The 21,340-nt window shown below is 36.6% G+C and overlaps 1 protein-coding gene across 1 annotated transcript in view; it reads left to right on the forward strand.

The window, feature by feature from the left end:
- The window catches only part of LOC121424788 (C-terminal-binding protein 1-like), a 41,228-nt gene that overhangs the window by 12,198 nt on the left and 7,690 nt on the right, over positions 1–21,340 (forward strand). Inside the window, exons 2-3 of the mRNA XM_041620564.1 lie at positions 8,363–8,576; positions 9,121–9,296. Coding sequence (XP_041476498.1) covers positions 8,516–8,576; positions 9,121–9,296 — 237 coding nt within the window. The 5' untranslated portion in view covers positions 8,363–8,515. The remainder of the gene's footprint in view (positions 1–8,362; positions 8,577–9,120; positions 9,297–21,340) is intronic.

The following is a 21,340-nucleotide window of genomic DNA, read 5'->3' on the forward strand; positions in this document are numbered from 1 at the left end:
TGCAAATTTTCTGAAAGGATGATTAATTAAAGCATATATTTTGACAAGTTCTGACATGCAATGTATATTACTCTTTCATTTGCCTTGATATGATTTCAACATTACTTTTAATTTGTTTTTGGTAGATGGTTTTAATTACTGGTCAGTGCCCTGGTATGCTGTCATATGAAATGGAAGTTAAATGACATCATTTATCAACATCACTGCAATAATGAAATTTAAGGAAATGGGAATAGCTACTAGGACTTGTTTGATAAGAGTTTGTTGATGATACTGTTTCTATCACTCTAATAATTGATTGTTGGGTAAGGAAATGTTTAACTCTAATGACAGGATGAACTGGAATTATGTTAGTAAACATTTATTTTGTATGAAAATGTATCAATGAAGTTACTAATGATATATTGCAAGTGGAAAACATTATACTGGGGGGGGGGGAAGAGTTCTTAATACTCTCAAGAGCAATTTTCAATTTCAAATTAGGTTTTCGAGAAAGGAGGCACTGCTTATTTTTTTATTGAAAAAAAACCAAGGCTTTGATGAAGAATGTAATGGATTTTTTTTCACCAGGGAAACACCTTCATCTTTGACTAGCCATTATTCAATTTCAAGGACACCCTTATGTGTTGGGAATCAATTGATTTCCCAAAATCTTGAAACAGACTAAAGGGAGAAGAAGATGGAGTAATTCTACCGTGCATTGCATGAGAATCTTGAAAAGACGTGATAGTTTTAATCAGATTATAGCGAGGGCAATCAACTACAATTAGCCCATAATGTAATCAACTTTATGAGAATTCCGTTTCTATGGTAATTTTGTAGTATGAGTAGGGTATAAATCAGATGGATGGATTGTTTGAATCTGGCCTTGGATCAGTGGAAAGTATTAGGGATTAATTCTCAGAGCTTCCGTTTTGATTATTACAAATGATTGTTTGACTGAGATTGTATGTGACGTTTAAGTATGGCTTCCTTGTATTTGATATACAATGTGGCCATCGGAATCCATATTTATTTGACTGCTGTTTGACATTGCATATCCGGAGAATGTAAGTAATGTTTTTATAACATATTTCTTTACAGTATTATCATTGTCTTTATAAAAAAAAACACTGGATGTGGCCACCAAGCAAACATTTTTTTCATGTTATGATGAAAGCGCAATCTCTGTTCTGGTTCACAAAATCTTCTCTCCAAAATTAGTGTCAAGAACAAATCATTTATGGGGATCAGGCTTTCCAGAAAGCTGCACAATGGATTTTTTCCCACCGACTTTACGAAATATTACCTAGCTTGAGCAATTCAAAGTACAATTGAAAACCCACCTCTTTCAGAATGCCTAACTATTTAGGTTTGTCTGTTTTAATAATCTTTGATGTTTATAATCTATATTTGATGTCTAATTTTCAAATCTACAATTCTGACCATATTGCCCACTTTCCTCATGCATTGAGACCTGTAGGTGTTATTGTCTATTAAGAACTGCTGTTATTTATTATCTTATATTTTCATATTGGGTATAGCGGCATGGCTTGAACTCATCCTAGGCGTTTTATTATAGCTATAATTTGTTCCTATATTCTCAATATTCACTGTTTATTCAATGTTTTGGGGTTTAGACTCATCTTATTACATTCAGGAATTCTTCCGTCATTTAACCCCAAGTAGCGCTGTCATAATGATGAATTTAGGATTGTATCCTAAATTGAAAATTTGGATTTGAATTGAACTTTGAAATAAACAAACGGAAATATATCGTTTTCGAGCTACGGAGCTAGTCGGATATAAGATAGTTGTTAAGTCATGGGATATTGCCTGTTTTACATGTAGCTCCAAACATACATGTAGTAGTTGATTGTAATATATCTTTGAAAGCATATTAGGATTTTTACCACTTTCCATTGATCATGCAATATCAGGGAGTGATACAGGATGTCGTTGAGAGAAGATTTTCACTCTCTCCTTTTTTATTTGTAAGAGGAGTAAACTGATGTAACCCAACCAACGGCCCTTGGCTGATTGGACACTGAGAGCTTTGAGGTTTGGAGTAGAAAGAAATGTCACTGCTTTTCACTCTTGTTTCTCTTCCAATGGATCCTGTATCTCCTGGCATTCCATGTTATTACAGCAGTGAGGTGGTGTGTCTTTGCTTGTCCACCCAGTCTGTTCTTCAATCCTCTCTCTTATTCTTTCTCTTAAATTCATTTCATAGCATGCTCTTCCCCTGACATTGAACTTAAGCTTGGAAATGGTGATAGGTTGGGATAGGTTAGGAAAGGCCCAGGCAAAATATTGGGTAATTGTTCCACCTTGTGCACTGTATAAATGCCATATGAAATTCCAAACACGTTTAAAGTTTAAACAAATTGTTTTAAAGTTTAAACAACAGTTGTTTGATTGATGAGCGTAAGCAACATGCTTGGAATTTTAAACAGTGTTTTTACATTGTGAGGCGGGAAAGGGTGGTGAAGTTAATCGGTAAGTGGTTTACCTGCTAAACTTTTCAGCGTTTCAGCATGAAAGGGATGCCACTGGTTTTGTCATTTAATGATGTCAGAAGTCAAATCAACCTCACACCACCTGCTAATCAGAAAATTAAGAAACGCACGCTGTGATATTCCTACACTGTAAAAACTGTGGTGTTAAAACTGACACCAATTGGTGTTAATAGAGGACCATACCCTGAGGTGTTGAAATAACACCCTAGAGATTGAACATAACACCAATGAGTGTAAATGTAACAACCATAGGTGTTGTAATAACATGTATAGGTGTAAATCTAACACCACCAATTTAACACCGGTGTAAAATAACAGGTGTGGTCCTCTATGTACACCGGTTAACACCACAGTTTTTGCTGTGTACTGTACTTCTGGCAAAGCTCCATTTCATGCCTCGTATTTGTCAGCGAGAAACAGGCAGTAGAATCAATGTTCCTTTCCCTTCAACTAAAAGCGGTAAACTTGAACGGCTAATAAGGAAGAAATCATCATGAAAGGGTATACAAGTAGGCTAACCTGTAATCAAGTGTAATGCATTGCCATCTTTCTTCTTTTTTTTCCCATTTTTTTGGTGCTCTTTTAAGTAAACTTCCTAGTCAACATCTTTTCTGTATCTTAATTAGGTGAAAACATACCAAGGACTCCCAATAAATTGACATTTTTATTAGGAGTGGGCTATAAATGGGTGATTTTTGGTTTTACTGTGGGAACAGTTTTTTTGTGTTCCTTTTACCTTATCTCAACATGAAATGACAATATTTTTTGTCTCGGGTCCGAGAAAAAAGTGTGCCGGGCCAAAATCCAAAATGGCCGCCACAACTTCTTTATTTGGTGGTCTTTTTCTCTGGTTTTGGTGTCTATTCATATGTTTTAGGGGGCAGGCAATTTGTTTTTCCTATAATTAGCACTTTTTAACCATTATTTGTAGAGTTAAAAGGTAATTATACCTAAATTTTCCAATTTTTATAGCCTTTTTTCAGCCAAATGTAGGTTTTATCGTCCTGGAGTTCTTGGATATTAGATGGTAAGAGGTCAACAATAGCAAGCAGCTTCAAAGAGCTATATTGCTTTTATTCCTCTACTGTGGGTTTTACGGATATTTGTGAAATATATCTTATTCAATAAAAAAAAATTATCCATAGGGGCAATACAGTATACAATGTACTGTTAATGTACATACTACACTGCATATATCCATGCATTGACCACCAGGACATATGACAAGGCCTGTATATAAACTATAGTGTCATAGAAATAGGCTCCTAAGGTTTAAAATTAGATTGTGAATTGTGAATTTGATTGCTTGTCAGCTGATGTACATGATGAAACCAGCAACGTAAATTGCACATAAAAATATCACATATCATATACGTACATCACATGTGTACATGTAGCCATATCTTCTTCATTTGGAGGCTTTTTTTACCTGGTTGTGTCTAACTGGCCTATGTTAATGGGGTCAGGTAACTATCATGGTAACGTTGATCAACAGCCAATCAGAACCAAGGATTCCATGTAAAGTTACCATTAAGTTAACATAATGGTAAATTTTTATGCAACGGTGCCCAGAATATCTACAGTGTAAATGCCATGATGTTTGGTTAATTACCTTTCTCCGCCCCCTGAATTAGCATATTTGACAAAACATGTCCTCAGTTTCTGAGACAAAACATATCTTCAATTTCTGAGGCATCTAATTCTAAACCTAAGAGCTCATTTCTACATGTTTAACACTATAGTTTATACATGCCTTGTCATGGTGGTCAATGCATTTATGCAGTGCAGTATGTACAGTACATTAGTACTGTATAGCCCCTATGGATAATTAACATTTGTTTTAATTTAATATGATATATTTCACAAATATCCGTAAAACCCATAATAGAGGAATAAAAGCGATATAGCTCTATGACGCTGCTTGCTATTGTTGACCTCGTACCATCTAATATTCAAGAACCCCAGGACGATAAAATCTACTTTTTGGCTGAAAAAAGGCTATAAAAATTGAAAAATTTAGGTATAATTACCTTTTAACTCTACAAATAATGGTTTGAAAGTACTAATTATAGGAAAAACAAATTGGCTGCCCCCAAATACATATGAATAGACACCAAAACTAAAGAAAAAGACCACCAAATAAAGAAGTTGTGGCCAAAACTGTGATTTTGAGTGGTTTTGGCGGCCATTTTGGATTTTGGCCCGGCACACTTTTTTCTCGGACCCAAGACAAAAAATATTGTCATTTCATGTTGAGATACATTACAAGGAATAAATAAAAACTGTTCCCATATTGAAATTACAAAAAAAGTATTTTTGACCCATGTATAGCCCACTCCTATTTTTATTTTGAAATTGAAATACATATACCTGATTTATATGTGAAGGTACAGATTTACCTGTATGTGATAAAATTTACACATATTGTAAAGAAGGAATTGCTTCCACAATATGAAAGAAATCAAATGAACCCCCCCCCCAAAAAAAAGTATGCAGTTCATTCCAAGGAGCTAAACACCCCTTTCCAATTTGGAATTTTAGTATTGAAACCAAGGACCTCTTTCACAAATCTTGTTATAATAAGCTATGGAAATCATTTGATTAGATTGGCTGATTGTGAAATTGTGCATTTTTTATTGTTAAGTCTCTTTGAAATGACACCCAGAAGCATAACTTTTTTTTGCAAGGGAAAGAAGAGAGAGATTTAAAAAAAGTTAAAGAGAGTGTAATGGTTAAGTATGATTAAGCCAGAAGGATCGGGGAAACACAGCTTGCAAAACTGAGATATCTGGTGTAATCAAAAGTGACAACTTATATCTAGTTGAAGGAGTTCAGATGAGAGAAGAGAATAAATTGTGCATGCTTAGTGTGATTTCCTCATTGCCTGTACTCAATTAACAGCTGCAAGAACTATATATTGAATATTGGCATTTGAGAGAGGGGGAAATAATTCAGCACGCTGGCAAATTAGGCTGTCAGTTAACTTAGTATTAACCATCATAATGCTAGAATTTAATCAGCAATTAGGTTTGCCGTCTTGAGGAGATCGTCAGTGAGTGTGGTTTTGCCATTTATCTGTTAGTGCTCATTTTGGGGTTATTTTCTTGAGTTATTATCTGTATTTTCCCCCTCTGTACATCTTGTTTTACATGTGGTAAACTGGGAAGAACAAATGGAATTACTTCCATCTTCTTAAAGTGGTTCCCAAGATTCTTTATCTACATGTATTCACTGCTGCAACCTTTCAAAGTTTCTTTCAGACATTTTCTTGCAACATACACTTTCTTAATGAACCATTTGCTGAATCAGTAGGTAATTTTAATGCAAGATATTTTTTTTGGATAGATTTAATTTGTTTGAATATTTATTGTTTGTAATGACATGAAAATATTAATGCTTTCAACAAACCTTGTAATGTACCTGTTGTGGGTGTAAAGTTTTCCCTAAAAACGTGTTCACCCCTCTCCTCCCCAGTTTCTTGAAATCAGTGGAAGATAAAACTGGTACTGGTTATTTGGCGATGTGTGGTTTCAGCAGATAAAGATATTAACAGGAGCGTGGGCAAGTAAAAGATTGATCAGGGTTAAGCTTTTCCTTTGAGCTCCCAAGTTTTTTTCTTTGACATTACCAGAATAATTCAACATTACCAGAATAATTCAACATGAATATAAAATAACTCATTTTAATTGGATGTATTCGACCTATATGCAGGTGTGTTTTTTTTAGATATATATTTTTTCTTTTCTGGCAGTTTAAAGGTATTGTTCAACTTTGTGAGCAGCCGATTTAAAAAGTTCTCAAACCAAGATGAAACATGTGTACAAGTGCATGTATTAGAACTAATAAACCCTGAAAACAACCATTATTGAGAATGAAAAGCTTAAACTACAGGGCAAACCCCGATTTTGTAATTACACGTCTTATAGACGCCTAAATAGTACACATAAGTGTATTGGATGAAATTAAGATGGTGTTTCCGGTCACTTTATATTTCAATTTTTGAAGCACTAAATATTTTCGAATGCAATTTTTTCTGGGCTTCATTTTTGTAACATATCACAGACACAGGTTACAAGTGTGACCTTCTAGCTCAGATTTTTTTAAAAGTCAAACCAATGTTAACCAATCACTTTAAGCAATCATTCATTGCATAACTTGCTTATTCTGAAATCATTATGACAAAGAGAGGACAAACACCATTTTTGTTGTGTGAATGAAGCTGTCGGCTAAGAATAGTTGAACTTGAAGTTATTGTAAGCCTGCTGCTGTTCATACAAGAATTATTTTTGATGCAATAAGCTTAGCTCAACCTTGAAATATTATCTAGAAATATTTCAGTTTGAGGTTCATGAAGGGGGATGATGTACCTGCTTCAAAGTGACATATTTCTTGACATTTATGGTAGGGATTATAATCTTCATTTCATAGATAAATGTAGGTCTTCATTAGCCTTGACAATCTGGTGTGTAAAGTCTTTTTATTATGTTAGTAATTACTTAATCTGTAAATTTCAGTATTTTGTTGAGTGGCAACATATCTGGTTTCTTACCCCCCGTCCCTCCCACCCCTATTTCCTACCCCCCCACCATCCTGAAGCACTCATCCACACCATTTAATGTTACCACCTTTGTATTATTATACATTGAATGAAAACACACATTTGATAGTGTTATGCACCTGTTATTGATGTATGGTATCTTTGAGTTTCAAAGCAAAGAAGAATGTAATGCAGAGTTATTACCTTCCTCTATCACAGTTGATTTGTAAGTTGGTGGCATAAAAACTTGTGTACATTTCAAGATGTGCAGCTATGTACCTGTTATATATAATGAAGGTTAAATGATTTTGAGAAAGATGTAGGTATTGCATGTATGTCAAACATATATTCAGTTTGTAATTCATTACAGTTATAGAGCATATTTTTTGTAAATTCACTCCCTTGTGAAATGTAGCCATTTGTATGGTAAGTATTGTGCATCATTCAGTACATACGTAACCCCAATTTAACATTTAAAAGCATATTAACAAATTTGGATTGGAAATAACATGTACTAACATACTCTGCTAATCATAAATTCCTAATCCTAATTGTATCTTGGCATTTACCTTGTTATGGAAGGGTCTTGTACCTTTATCTTTGCCTGCTCTATTTGTATTCCACCCTCTTGTACTTTGCTTTTGTCTCAATCTTTTTTTTCTTTATTCCATTTCTATGATATAGTCATGTTTCATACCTTCATGTATCTCATCTGTTTGCTATCACCAGGGGAGGGTTTCATGAAGATTTTTGCAGGTGGTTCTCACTGACAGATGTTATAAGCTACTGGAAATCTTTGCATCTGATTGGCTGAGGGCAAGTTGGTCAGTGAAAATCACTCACAAAACTCTTCATGAAATACTCCCCTGTTCTTCATATATATTAATTTGAGAAGTATTTAAAAAACAATCGACTTATTTAGATTTATAAGTTGTTAATGCTAATGAAAGAAGTGTGAATGTGTTTAAATCGGTTGTTTATTAATTGCTTCAATGAAAGCTTTTTACCGCTTTGCTGCCAGAGACAGTACACTCCCCCAAGAAGTCAATGCTTTTTGGTTTCTCATGGCATAGAATGGGTTAAATGAGACTGTACTCATGAAAATGGAAGACCACTGGAATAGCCTGTTCTTTTGACAATGGGACCTTAAAGCATTGCTCCTGCAATACTACTTGAAAATGAGATGTGCATGATGATTTCAGCCGGAGTGAATACTGACTTGATCTCCAATCTCTCAACTAATCCTCCATCTCTGACTACATCTTAAATGCCTTTAGCATCAATCCTAAATCCTTCTCTTTCTCTCTCTCTCTCTTGTCGTCTTCAGCTGCGTATCTGCAGCTGCCACTTCTCTGGTGGAGAAAAGAAAGAGGGGGACGTCCCCGTGCCTGACCCAGAGGTGGACGAACCTATCAACATTGACATCAGTGCCGCAACAAACAACAGCAACAGTAATCATAGCTCGCCTTCGCGCTGCCTTATGGATAAACAGAAGCGGGCCGCAAAGCGCCAAAGAATGTCCGTAGAGAGGATCGTTGAAGGTGGGTGTAAGACATCTCTCTCTTTTTTAAAAGGAGATGTTCATGATGTTAAAGAAGATTATAGATAAAGATATATTATTGTGGATTTGGGATCATAATAGTAAAGAGGAATTTAACAAAATGATGCATTATTAGAGCAATGCATTTCATCTACTCTATTATGTAAAAGTAATAAGTTGGATGAATTTAGTGTAATGCCAATGAATAAGAAGGCAAGAATACAAAAGAACTTGAAGGGTTGCTTCAATTTTGGGCCACAAGATAAGAATTATTTTATTTTAAGATTATTGATGAGTAGATATCTTGCTGAATGCTCTCTTTAACTGTATTGCTGTATGTTTTGTATTATGTTGTAAATAGTAAACTGATGCTTTCATCTTGCTGTTAATCAGTGATGAATAAATAATATACTGTATATTTCTTCTGGTTTTCCTGAGATCAACTGCTCCATCTTTTCCTCATTCTATTCATTTGTCATCCATCCTACAATATCATTCATATTAATGCCATTTCTCTTGTGTAACTTCCGTCCTTCTCTTTTCAGGAATCCGTCACCCTGCTACCACCGCTGCCTCCATGCCTGCAGCCACCCCTGCTCAAGGTCGTCCGTTGGTGGCGCTCTTAGATGGCAGGGATTGTAGTGTTGAGATGCCAATCCTCAAGGATGTGGCCACTGTGGCTTTCTGCGATGCTCAGTCCACTACAGAGATACATGAAAAGGTAAGATTACCTGAAGACCACCCAACGGAGACAGGAATAACGGTATACATGTATCAGGGCTCGACACTAGCGGCGGTCCGACGGTCCCAGACCGGTAAAAATCGCTGTTGGGCCAGTAGATTTTCAGAAATTGGAAGATTTACTGGTCCGACATGACCAGTAAAAAATATCATTGTCGGGCCAGTAATTTTTCCAAAAATAGCAAGATTTAAGGGTCCGACATGACCAGTAATAAAAACCATTGTTGGGCCAATAACTTTTCCAGAAATGGTCAAATTCACAGCAAACCATTTCCCCCGTTCAATTCTGCAATTCACACACAGAATACACACAGAATGAATCGCACGTGTTACTAGAGTACTATACAGCATGCGTGCAGTGTACATGTAGTCAGCCACACAATCCACATGGTGAATTCTCCACTGGCCGCACGAACGAAGCCTGGCTAAACTCTGGCAGAAATCTCTCACAGAACTGTCAAAATTCACGGTTCATACTCATGAAAGGCTCTTATAATGTCCATATTTCCTAAAAATTGGAGTAACTCTGTCATCTGTAAGCAGTAAAAGGGTAAATTTTCACTTCTGTTTGGTTCAAACAGATCGGGTCTCGGGTGGTATCGTCTGAATACATATAGCCCCACATATGCATTTATGTGTGTGTTGATACACTTGGTTTCTGACTTTCTTTCGTAGCTATTTTAATTGAGCCAAAAAAGAAACAAATTATTTATGATAATAGTTTTAGCTTTCTTCCTCTGTTTTCTTTCCTTCTTTCTTTTCAATCTTTCTTTTAATTTTTTTTCTCTATTTCTTTCCTTCCTTCCTTCCTCCTTTCCTTCCTTCTTTCATTCCTTCCATCCTTTCTTTCTTACTTTCCTTCCTTCTTTCCTTCCTTCTTTCCTCCCTTCCTCCTTCCTTCCTTCCTTTCTTTCTTTCCTTCCTTCCTTCCTTCCTTCTTTCCTTCCTTATTTCCATCCTTTCCTTCCTTCTTTCCTCCCTTCTTTCCTCCCTCCTTCCTTCCTCCCTCCTTTCTTCCATCCTTTCTTTCTTACTTTCCTTCCTTCCATCCTTTCTTTCTTTCTTACTGTCCTTCCTTCTTTCCTTCCTTCTTTCCTCCCTTCTTTCCTCCCTCCTTCCTTCCTCCTTTCTTCCATCCTTTCTTTCTTACTTTCCTTCCTTCCATCCTTTCTTTCTTTCTTTCTTACTGTCCTTCCTTCTTTCCTTCCTTCTTTCCTTACTTCTTTCCTTCTTCCCTTCCTTCTTTCCTTCCTTCCATCCTTTCTTACTTTCCTTCCTTCTTTCCTTCCATCCTTTCTTTCTGACTTTCCTTCCTTCTTTCCTATCTTCTTTCCTCCCTTCTTTCCTCCCTCCTTCCTTCCTCCTTTCTTCCATCCTTTCTTTCTTACTTTCCTTCCTTCCATCCTTTCTTTCTTTCTTACTGTCCTTCCTTCTTTCCTTCCTTCTTTCCTTCCTTCCTTCTTTCCTTCCTTCTTTCCTTCCTTCCATCCTTTCTTACTTTCCTTCCTTCTTTCCTTCCATCCTTTCTTTCTGACTTTCCTTCCTTCTTTCCTATCTTCTTTCTTTCTTTCCTTCTTTCCTTCCTTCCTTCTTTCCTTCCTTCTTTCCTCCCTTCTTTCCTCCCTCCTTCCTTCCTCCCTCCTTTCTTCCATCCTTTCTTTCTTACTTTCCTTCCTTCCATCCTTTCTTTCTTTCTTACTGTCCTTCCTTCTTTCCTTCTTTCCTTACTTCTTTCCTTTCTTCCTTCTTTCTTTCCTTCCTTCTTTCCTTCCTTCCATCCTTTCTTACTTTCCTTCCTTCTTTCCTTCCATCCTTTCTTTCTGACTTTCCTTCCTTCTTTCCTATCTTCTTTCTTTCTTTCCTTCCTTCCTTCTTTCCTTCCTTCTTTCCTTCCATCCTTTCTTACTTTCCTTCCTTTCTTTCCTTCCTTCTTTCCTTCCTTCTTTCCTTCCTTCCTTCTTTCCTTCCTTCTTTCCTTCCTTCCATCCTTTCTTCCTTCTTTTCTTCCTTCCATCCTTTCTTTCTGACTTTCCTTCCTTCTTTCCTTCTTTCTTTCTTTCCTTCTTTCCTTCCTTCCTTCTTTCCTTCCTTCTTTCCTTCCATCCTTTCTTACTTTCCTTCCTTCTTTCCTTCCTTCTTTCCTTCCTTCTTTCCTCCCTTCTTTCCTCCCTCCTTCCTTCCTCCTTTCTTCCATCCTTTCTTACTTTCCTTCCTTCCATCCTTTCTTTCTTTCTTTCTTACTGTCCTTCCTTCTTTCCTTCCTTCCTTCTTTCCTTACTTCTTTCCTTCCTTCCTTCTTTCCTTCCATCCTTTCTTTCTGACTTTCCTTCCTTCTTTCCTTCTTTCTTTCTTTCTTTCTTACTCTCTTCGTTTCTGTCTTGCTTTCTTTTTGTCCTTCATTCCTTCGTTTTACGGGGGGGGGGGGGGGGGGTCACGAAAGGCTAGAAAAATAAACTTGCGCCTTTTTTTAAATGTTTTTTTTACTTTTTGGGACCAGTAGATTTTAGGTTCGGACCAGTAAAAATTTGAAAAACTGGGTATCTACTGGTCCGACATGAATAGGTTGGACCAGTAGAAAAAATGGGTTAGTGTGGAGCCCTGCATGTATGCACTGGCAGTCTATCTATAAGCAGCATGGCTATGTAGCGGTGGTTCAAACGTGCATCTTCTGCAGCAGTGTGCTTTTAAAAGTATGCCTTTTGCACCTGGATGGCCGTGCAATGTTATGGTACATTTGGATGGTAAATTACAAGTGAGATGATATGAATCTTGCTTTTAAAAGTATGCCTTTTGCACCTGGATGGCCGTTCAATGTTATGGTACATTTTGGATGGTAAATTAAAAGTGAGATGATATGAATCTTGCGCCTTCAGCCTCTCATTGCTTTTGTGTACAAGTTAAGGTGAAAAAACTCTTTCGGTATTTGGTGTATACTCGAGCAGCAATCCATGTAAAGAAGGATCTACAGTTTTTTTTAATCTAAAATTTTGTTACAATTGTCATGATTCATTTGTCTATATATTTGTTATTTGGCACTTTGTTACTTTTTGCAATTGGAGTATTTTCTTGTTAAGATATGTGCCACAAAATTTGTAAAAAGGAGGTCTTAAAAAATCGTCTTTCAAATTAAAGGAAGTGTACCCTAAATCTGCCTGAATCCATAACACATTTCTAAAGTATTTATAGGTTCTGGCTGCATATCAAAGTGTTAGATTATAACCTACCTATTCATAGACATAGAATGAAACGATTTATAACGTGAGTCAGAACCTCTAGCCGAGGCTCACACAAATTCTTGCCAGAAGCCGGAGGAAATTCACATGTGGGCCGACAGAGTTGCTTCAAAATGGGGGAAATATTTGAGTGCTGGCCAATTAAAGTAGATTGAAAATATTTAAGGGGAAGGGAAAAAAAGGGGTATCTAAATAATATTGGTTTGTTATGGATGTGAGTCAGTGTGTTTTGACTGAATAGTGCACGTTTTAAAGATCACAAACTGTTTTAGATCAAGAGATGTAATTTTACTTATTTTTGAAATGGAAATTAAAAAGAATTTAAACTTTTTGATTAGATGATTCATTGAGTTAAGTTGATACTTAAAAATTTTAGACATCACTGGTTTGTATATTTCTGTCTCGGCCATCCTGGCAAGTTTGATGCTAATTGAAACTGCAGGCAAGCCTTAAAAGTTGATCTACATGGAATGGCTTCCAATTCTGGAACAATCCTTGATTCCTTGACAAACACCTTTTTGTCTAAATTCTCTGAGTAATAGTGTCCATTATATTCATACCTTCAAAATATTGGTTGGTACATCATCAGACTGGTTTCAGTTTGGAATTCACTCCTTTTATAGTGTTCATTGTATATAGAACATCACAATTTTGGATGGTATAATGTTGGCTTTTGTTAGCCTTGTTAGGTGACGTGACTGGGTTTCAAATCTCCTCCTTTCTTAGTGATTCATTGTTTCTAGAGCATCACAATCATAGTTGGTATGGTGTCAGCTTGTGCCATTCTTGTTAGGTGATGTGACTGGGTTTCAAATCTCATTTCATAGTGATTTGTTGTATCTAGAGCATCGCAATTTGGTTGGTATGTTGTTGGCTTTTGTTGGTCTGGTTTGGCGATGTGACTGGAGTTTGAAAGTGACAAGAGTTCTTCTGATATGATATCGTCACCATCTGACATGTATCTTTGTCCAAGCCAGTCCGTCCAAGGCACAATCCATGCGTTTCCTGTTGTATCATTTCCTGGGAGCATAATGTCCAAGGCCACTGAGCGAGAATCAGACAATCCCACACCCCTCGCATCTCCCTCCCCTTCCTTTCCCTCTCTCCCTCCCTCCTCTCTCCCTTCCTCTAGCAAACTGCCAAAACCACAAGACCTTTCCCCTTTCCCAGTTTTCTTTCAAGTATCTGTGGTGATGCTCCCAGGCAGCTACAGCTGGGGGCAGTTTCTAAAGCTGTTTGTAAATTACGCACTACTAGTGACCATTTCTTGCGCTAAATGAGACACCCCTGGTTTAGAAATTATTGGAGTGCATATCCTAGTATTAAACTCTAATCAAACTTTGGATTTGGATGATATCAAAGTTTTCCATTCAGTTGTTTGTCAAAATTGGAATTATAGTCTACAAAGATACGATTTTAATTGTCATGGATGGGAATAGAAATAATTGAGAATCTGGGGCCCGTTTCATAAAGGATTTGCAACTGTTGTAACTTTGCCATTATGGCAACCACCATGGAAACCTTGATTCTGATTGGCTGCTGAGCCCTGTTGCCATTGTAGTTGCCATTATGGCAAAGTTACCACAGTGCAAGTCCTTTTAATATGAAACAGGCCCCTGATTTATCTTCAGAGGGTCACAGGTTGTGAGTAAAGATGTTCATTGAGTTGTCCGTCAAGTCATGCGTAATAGTGCGTGAAGGTGGGTGCATAGTCCTGCGTAAAATCTTGTATAACTTGCAATCGAGTTTATGACACATCACCCTGGTCCTTGTGTTGGATTTTTTGCTTCCACGACGCACAACGGATTCAAGAACTTAGAAAATGTATTGTGAAATGACCTTCATTACAATGCACAACCAAGGAGTCTTTGTCGAAAATTGGTCAATCGAAACAGCAGTTTCGTCCTGGACCCTGGACAAACGACATATTTGCAATTTTTTGTCAGCTCCGAAACTCTCCATCAAATCTTTGTCATTAGACAGGCATTTTCAATTAATTTACTGAGTTCTTGAATCCATTTCTATTTAAGGTGCAAAAACACTTCCCTGAAGGGCCAAAGGAGGGAGTGAAGACATATGAACCAAAGGTTTTTTTCCCACAAATTACTTACACAGATACTTACGTAGAAGTTAAGTTTAGGGAATGAACATTCAATGAAGCAGAGAGTAATATTCATCTGTCTGGCATTAAGTCATTGTCGATTATCCTCTATCGATTCCAGATGATGCAATGAATCTCTTGTTAATTTGCAGAATCTCTTGAAGTGGTAACACATCTCTTATGTATTCAACTGATCAAAACATGATATCCACAGAAGTGTTAGCATTCAAATCTTACTTTTCTAGGTACCAACAATAATCCCTGTTTGTTATCTAGACATTTGTTTGGCTGTATGTCTATAGAGCCTGGCTTACATACTAGGAAAGAAAATTACTAGATATAAAGGTTTGAAAATTATGGCCAAGATTTGATGATTTGGCTTTTGTAACCAACTGTCTTGGAATTATATAGGTCTGTAGTATAAGAAGCTGGAAGAAAGGGTACCTTTTCTTCTGGATATGATTACAACATACACAAAATGTGCAAAATCCACCTACCTTTAATAATAACATGTTATAATGATACATGTACCTGAATCAAACATACCATATTTGAAGACAAAGGATGTAGGATCAAGGTGTTTTTGCACGCTGCGATTTCCTACCCAAGTGCTGGTCTCTTCCTAATCTCTCAATGAGCATGGACAGAGATTGTTAGCTTTATATTTTTCATTGAATATTCCCTTTGTCTCGTAGATTAATTGTCATGGTATGTGGTTTAGGTTGTCATAAAGTCACCTGTATTTCATGAAAACACCACCCACTTCCTAATCAGCGACAGGCTCACTATATATGCATGTATGCGGACCTTCCAACAATTTTTTGTACTTCATTCATTTAAAGACAAAAACACTTTTTTATGAAATGATCGCAGATCTTCATCCACCGTCCTAGGCAGATGTGTTGCATTATGTGGTGACCATTCTGTCTGCTTGCACCTTTCAACCTATGATTTTGAAATATGTGATTTCCGGTTCTTATTATAGAAAAGAAATTTCTTCAGGCAAACCTACATCATTGACCCTTCTACAGGCTTTGCATTAGGATAGTGGAAAGACTCATTTCATCTGGACTTGGCATATGTGTTTAGGAATAGGCACATACATGTAGGCATAGAATAGACAACAATGAGGTGTTCTGTTCCAGTAAGGATTCAATTAGATACCATATTAATGGAGCGTTTGCCAAGTCACGGAGACGAGGTGCCTACAATCCAATGTCCCTACGTCGACTCAATACTCAGATGTAGAAAGCACATGCCAAGTGATCTACCTATTGCTGTGATTCCCCTATTTGCTATTATTATTATTATTATTTCTGGAGTCTCTCTTCCGCCCAACAATATTCCTCTCTCTTCAGGAACCCCAGTCTGTGCTTCCGGACCTCACCATGCAGCACTGGTAACCTTGCCAAGTCCTGTCACAGTCACACCAACAAAACCGACCACTTCTGTGCCATTGGAAATAATGTGATGGATTTGGTCTGTCTGGAGTCGGCCTCACCGGTGTGACTGTAGCAGAAGTCATGACGGCTTGGTGTTCAGATTTATCTCACCCCCAGGAGGGTCTACCATGCCCTATTTCTAGCTTGAAATCACAATCTTCCTTCCCTCCAGAGACAGAGAAAGGGAAAAGGGTGGAACAGGATATCTTGTCCTGTGTGATTTCTTATAACAGAAAGTCAGAGACAATTTATCGATGAATAACTGAATTAATAAGACATTCGTCTCAAATTAGAAATGGTTGGAACTGTTGTTGATTTTTAAGAGTGAAAAGAGTTAATGTATGTTTGGGAGGGATGAGAGAGGTAACACACAAACAAATACGATAGACAGCTGGTAATTTTAAGTTTCCTGTTATGAGAGACCAGACAGAGTGCTTGGAGAGACCGGGATTGGTGGTAACATGTGCGAGGGCGAAGGAAAGGAAGACAAGAATTGGCAGCATTTGTGTCATCTTAGTATCATCAAGGTCGTACCAATGATCCATGGTCGATATGACCCCCTTTTTCTCTCTTCCCTTTGTTCTCATACTGAATTAACCATGGCCTCACAAAGATTTAAGCTCTATCTGTACAGGACGTGACACGACAAGTGCAATTTGGGCTTTTGGAAGCCGTCTCTCTTAACTGGCATGCTATAGATTTGTTTGTCATGCAATCCAATCAATTGAAGACATCATTACAGGCTTTCACTTTATAGACAGATATTTTTGTCTTCATGTGACCAGAAGAGTGTGTGTTTTGAATAAAGAAGAACATGATTGCCCTCGAAGGAGTTGAAGATGTTCTTCTTGTCTCAGCTCGTAATTGCTTTGTATTGTTTTCCCTCACTTCTGTGTTTCCTTTTGACATTTTTCGATTATGGGTGTGTGTGTTTTGATATCAAGGCATAATTCCTTTGTACCTTTGCTAATGATCATTCTGTACTAAGTCCCTTTATATCACATTTCACTTGTTATTAATAAAAAAAAAATTACACATGAGTTAGCTTAATATTAATATTCAGAATTGTAATTAATTATTTTATTATTGCCATGCATTAAAGTGAAGCCTTCCCATATTTCAAGATTGGTAGAACCTTTAGGAGATTATCCAGGATAATCTCTCCAACAGCAATTTCTTTTTTTTGGTATACTACATGTACATCCTTTTTTTTTTACAATATGCATTGCCTATGGAACAGCTTAGCACAGCTACTGGAATTTATATCTTTTTGAAAGGATGAATCTTTAATAGACAGTAATAACATTTTAAATGTTGTAGTTTAGAAATCAACCTTGAAGATGTACATTAATAGCATCGGATCAGTCGTAGTCTATTGGCTTATTTGGCTACAGGTCCAGAGACCATCCACTGAATATACAGTATTGAATTTACAATGTAGTTAATAACAACTACATACTCGAAGTTTCAATGCACATACTTCCTAATGAAAAATAAAACTTTTTATATTGAATGCTATAAAGTTCATGTTGAAAGTGTTAGTTTTTTTTAAGAGCAAGATTAGATTATTGGGGCATCTTAGCTTAACTTGATAACAAGTCGCGTTGAGTTGGTTGCCTTTAAGTGGTAAGGATGATTCACTGATTGGTGTGATGCCATGTGGTACGTGTACCTCCTCAATAGATCTTTGTCTATTGGTTGGAAGTCACAATGCCAACTGCTAATTTGATAATAACCATGTCCACTTTTCTAACCTCTTTGCTGCGAGATGTGGGGTTCTCCTTCCTATAGCTGCCAAGTTATTCTCAATGGGGGGAATTAGTGGTACATGTATTGTTTTAAAACTTGATCGGGGGGGGGGGGGCATTTCATGAAACAAGTCATCAGTGAAAACGTGATAAGCTACAGAAATCCTTGCATCTGATTGGCTCTGAACAAATTTGTCAGTGGAAAATCACTCATGAAACTCTCTATTTTGACCAAGGAAAATAGGCCATTCTCATCAACTCAATCATTTATGAGATTTCTCATGATGGCCTAGATATATTTTGTCTAGTGGTATACTCCTAGTTTATCTTCTGATTTATTATTTTTCTGCAGTTGTAATTCTCACTGTGTCTTTATTTTGTATATATGCTTTTCTTGTCTCCTTTGGGAGATATAGTTTCACTCTGGTTTCTCCAAGACAAAATTTACTGACAGAATGAGCATGTACGTGTACAGTAACCATGTACATGTAGGAAAACTACACCTCAACAATATACCTTCCTACCACAGACTTTACCGGTAGAGGTAAAAAACCTTGGCCGATTATGAGTCATTCTTCCAAGAGAGAGGGGTTTACCAGTCCCCCTTCCGGAAGACTTGATTTGGGTCACCTCCACCGTACCCGTGCCAGGATGGAGCCCTTGTTCGTTCCCCAGGTTGAGATCCCTGGTTATCCTGACTGCTATGGTAGCCTGGAAGATCAGGGGGAATTAGTAATAACTATCAACCTTTATGATGGTAGATGGTTGTATCTAATGACTACTTATGTGGTAGTATTGCTTTACTTTGAGGTTACTACATGTATGTGAGAAACACTGACAAGATTAAAGTCATTTTGATTGAAAATTATGGACAATGGACATTAAACAGACTGATTTACTTTTTTTTGGGGGGGGGAGGGAGCGATTCTGACTCATTGCAGGTCTAAAGAGAATTTGTTTGATTAATATTACCTTATTAATTTTGGCATGAAGATGAAATTCATACAGTTGAAGTTTTTATTTTTTCAATTTTTTTTTTTGGGGGGGGTCTGTCCAGTATTATACATATTTGAAGTAAAAAAAATTACATGTAGGCCTTGCTTGAGATACATTTCATAAGAATAATTGCATTATTTATCATGTAGAAAGGGCAATGTTGTAAAAAAAAATGATGTTATTTCATATAAAAGGTGAAAAACTTTTAACAATGGAGCCACACGATATGTGTGTTTTATTAAAATCCTTTATTCAAAGTGGTCTTAAAACTTTTAAGACCATTTTGAATAGTGGAAACCGTAAATAACGTGTATCGCAGAACAAAATAATCTAAGGTTCCCATTTATTCTTTCTAGCAGCTTAAATTGATGCAGAATAAATCATGTTCATCATCATGAAATTAATTTAAAAATAGTGCATTATGGAAATGGCTGGCTTGTGATGGTCTTTTAATGGTGTCATATGGATAGGGGCACTACAAAACACACCCTACATGTATCTAGCCTCTTAGATGTGTTCATGCCTTTATCCTTTCACTTGACTCTCTTTCATCATAAAATCTTTCCTTCTCAAGCTTCCAACGTTTGTGTTTTGTGTTTCGCATAATGGATATCAATATGATGAAGGATGTTATGTAGCCGTAGAGGGTCTGTTCCTATAGACTATGTTGGTGTTGTTATGGGACAAACCTAAGAATGACCACAATGCTTTGAGGGAATGAGTCATTGCAGAGCATGGCCACCGACCTCTTGAGATACCCCTGGTATTCACACTAACCATCACTCTCACCTCGGAAAGAGTCAACACCTTTGCAAATTACTGTTTTAAGAGCAAGACAACATTGATCTGAGTTTTTTTTTTCATTTACAGATATATCATAGAGGTAATGTAAGGTTTAACGCACACCCATGTCCATGTCGATAAATGATACATTTATCAGCTCATAAAATTCAAATCATCTGTTGGGACTTTGTGATGTCCGAAGCTATCAGTTGAATATGTATGCCTATGTACTGTAGAGATCGTGGAGATTTTTGATGACCTCTTATTAACTCTTTATTGATGATGATAGCAAGGTGTAAACTAGTGATATCCAGGGTTGTCTTGGCTTTTAGCATTATTTCCTCTAATCCATCATAATAAAGGCCAATCGCATCGGTTCAGGGGAGGTGAAAGACCTATAGATGCAGTCTTGTGCAGTATAGGGTCTGGATTATTCAGGCTGTAGACTTTGCTTCAACCTCGGTCATAGACCTACTTCACCTATATCAAAGTGGTTTTTGTTGTTGCAGATAAAGGTATTTAGGGTTTGTTTACTTGAATGATACGTACATTCAATGCATTGAATGTTCTATCTTTAGAATTTTAGAAATGACTTTCTGATCATACATGTCATGAATGCATAATACAGGTATACCAATTTTAACTAGCTTAATTCATATTTTCTTCACATTTAAGTATTGATATCCCTAAAATAACATCTAAATATGGAATACTTTCCTCTTTGCTACTTCCCTGTAAAATTAAAAAGTACATGATCAATAACAGATTGCTCCATCTGAAATTAGACTTGCATATGTTTTGGTATCGCATGGAAGGAAATGTTTGATTATCAATCTGATATGTTTGGCCCTGGGCGCAGTTGGAAGTAGACATTTTGACAAATGACACTAGAGCTTAATATCCTTTCCTTTGTTGGTTTATGGTGAAAGCCGGCTGTACGATTCCTGGCTTTGTTCTCTGTTCTTAACCACTTCCTTTTTAAACAACCTCCAATTATTCAGCTCCAAAATATATGAAATACCAGAATTGGAAAACATACAGCATTGGAATCTTTTTTCCAACTACTGTGGTATTAAACCATATCATTGTTTTTGTTTGATAATTTGCATGCACATGACTTATTTACCGGAAGTGCATGAACTCTTGTATTCAAGTCAATGAATAACACATAACATACTCTTCTCTCACTAAATACATGTATACTGTCTTTCTAATAATACCCCAGAAATTTGTTTCTACTAGGAAATGTGAATATATTCCGTAAAAAAAGAAACACGAATTGTTTCTGTAACTTGGATCGACATGTAAAACACAATTCTCATATTTATGATCGTTTTGAAACTTTTCTCTATTATCTTCTCAAATAATCTTAGAATCTTTTGTCAAGTGTTTCCAGAGTATAATATATATTTCAGATCATCAAAATCTTGTGTTGTAATTACAGTCAATAATAGATTTTGAACCCATGAGCATTTTGAATCGCTGTTCAGAATATTACCAATTTCAAGTTCTATTTCTACTTGTACACTGTTTTGTGATTTACTATATTGTTATCATCGACTTCTTCACATCTTTACTTCACATTCCATAACCCATGTGCTCCTATTGTATTATCTCAAACCAGTGAACACATAATTCAGCTATTTCTTGAAAAGGAGAAATTTTATCAAAACAGTTTTCATTCAATTGTAATTTAAAATCTGCAACACTGCTACATTCAC

This window comes from Lytechinus variegatus, chromosome 12 (genome assembly GCF_018143015.1).
Source record: "Lytechinus variegatus isolate NC3 chromosome 12, Lvar_3.0, whole genome shotgun sequence".
In the NCBI taxonomy this organism is placed as follows: Eukaryota; Metazoa; Echinodermata; class Echinoidea; order Temnopleuroida; family Toxopneustidae; genus Lytechinus; species Lytechinus variegatus.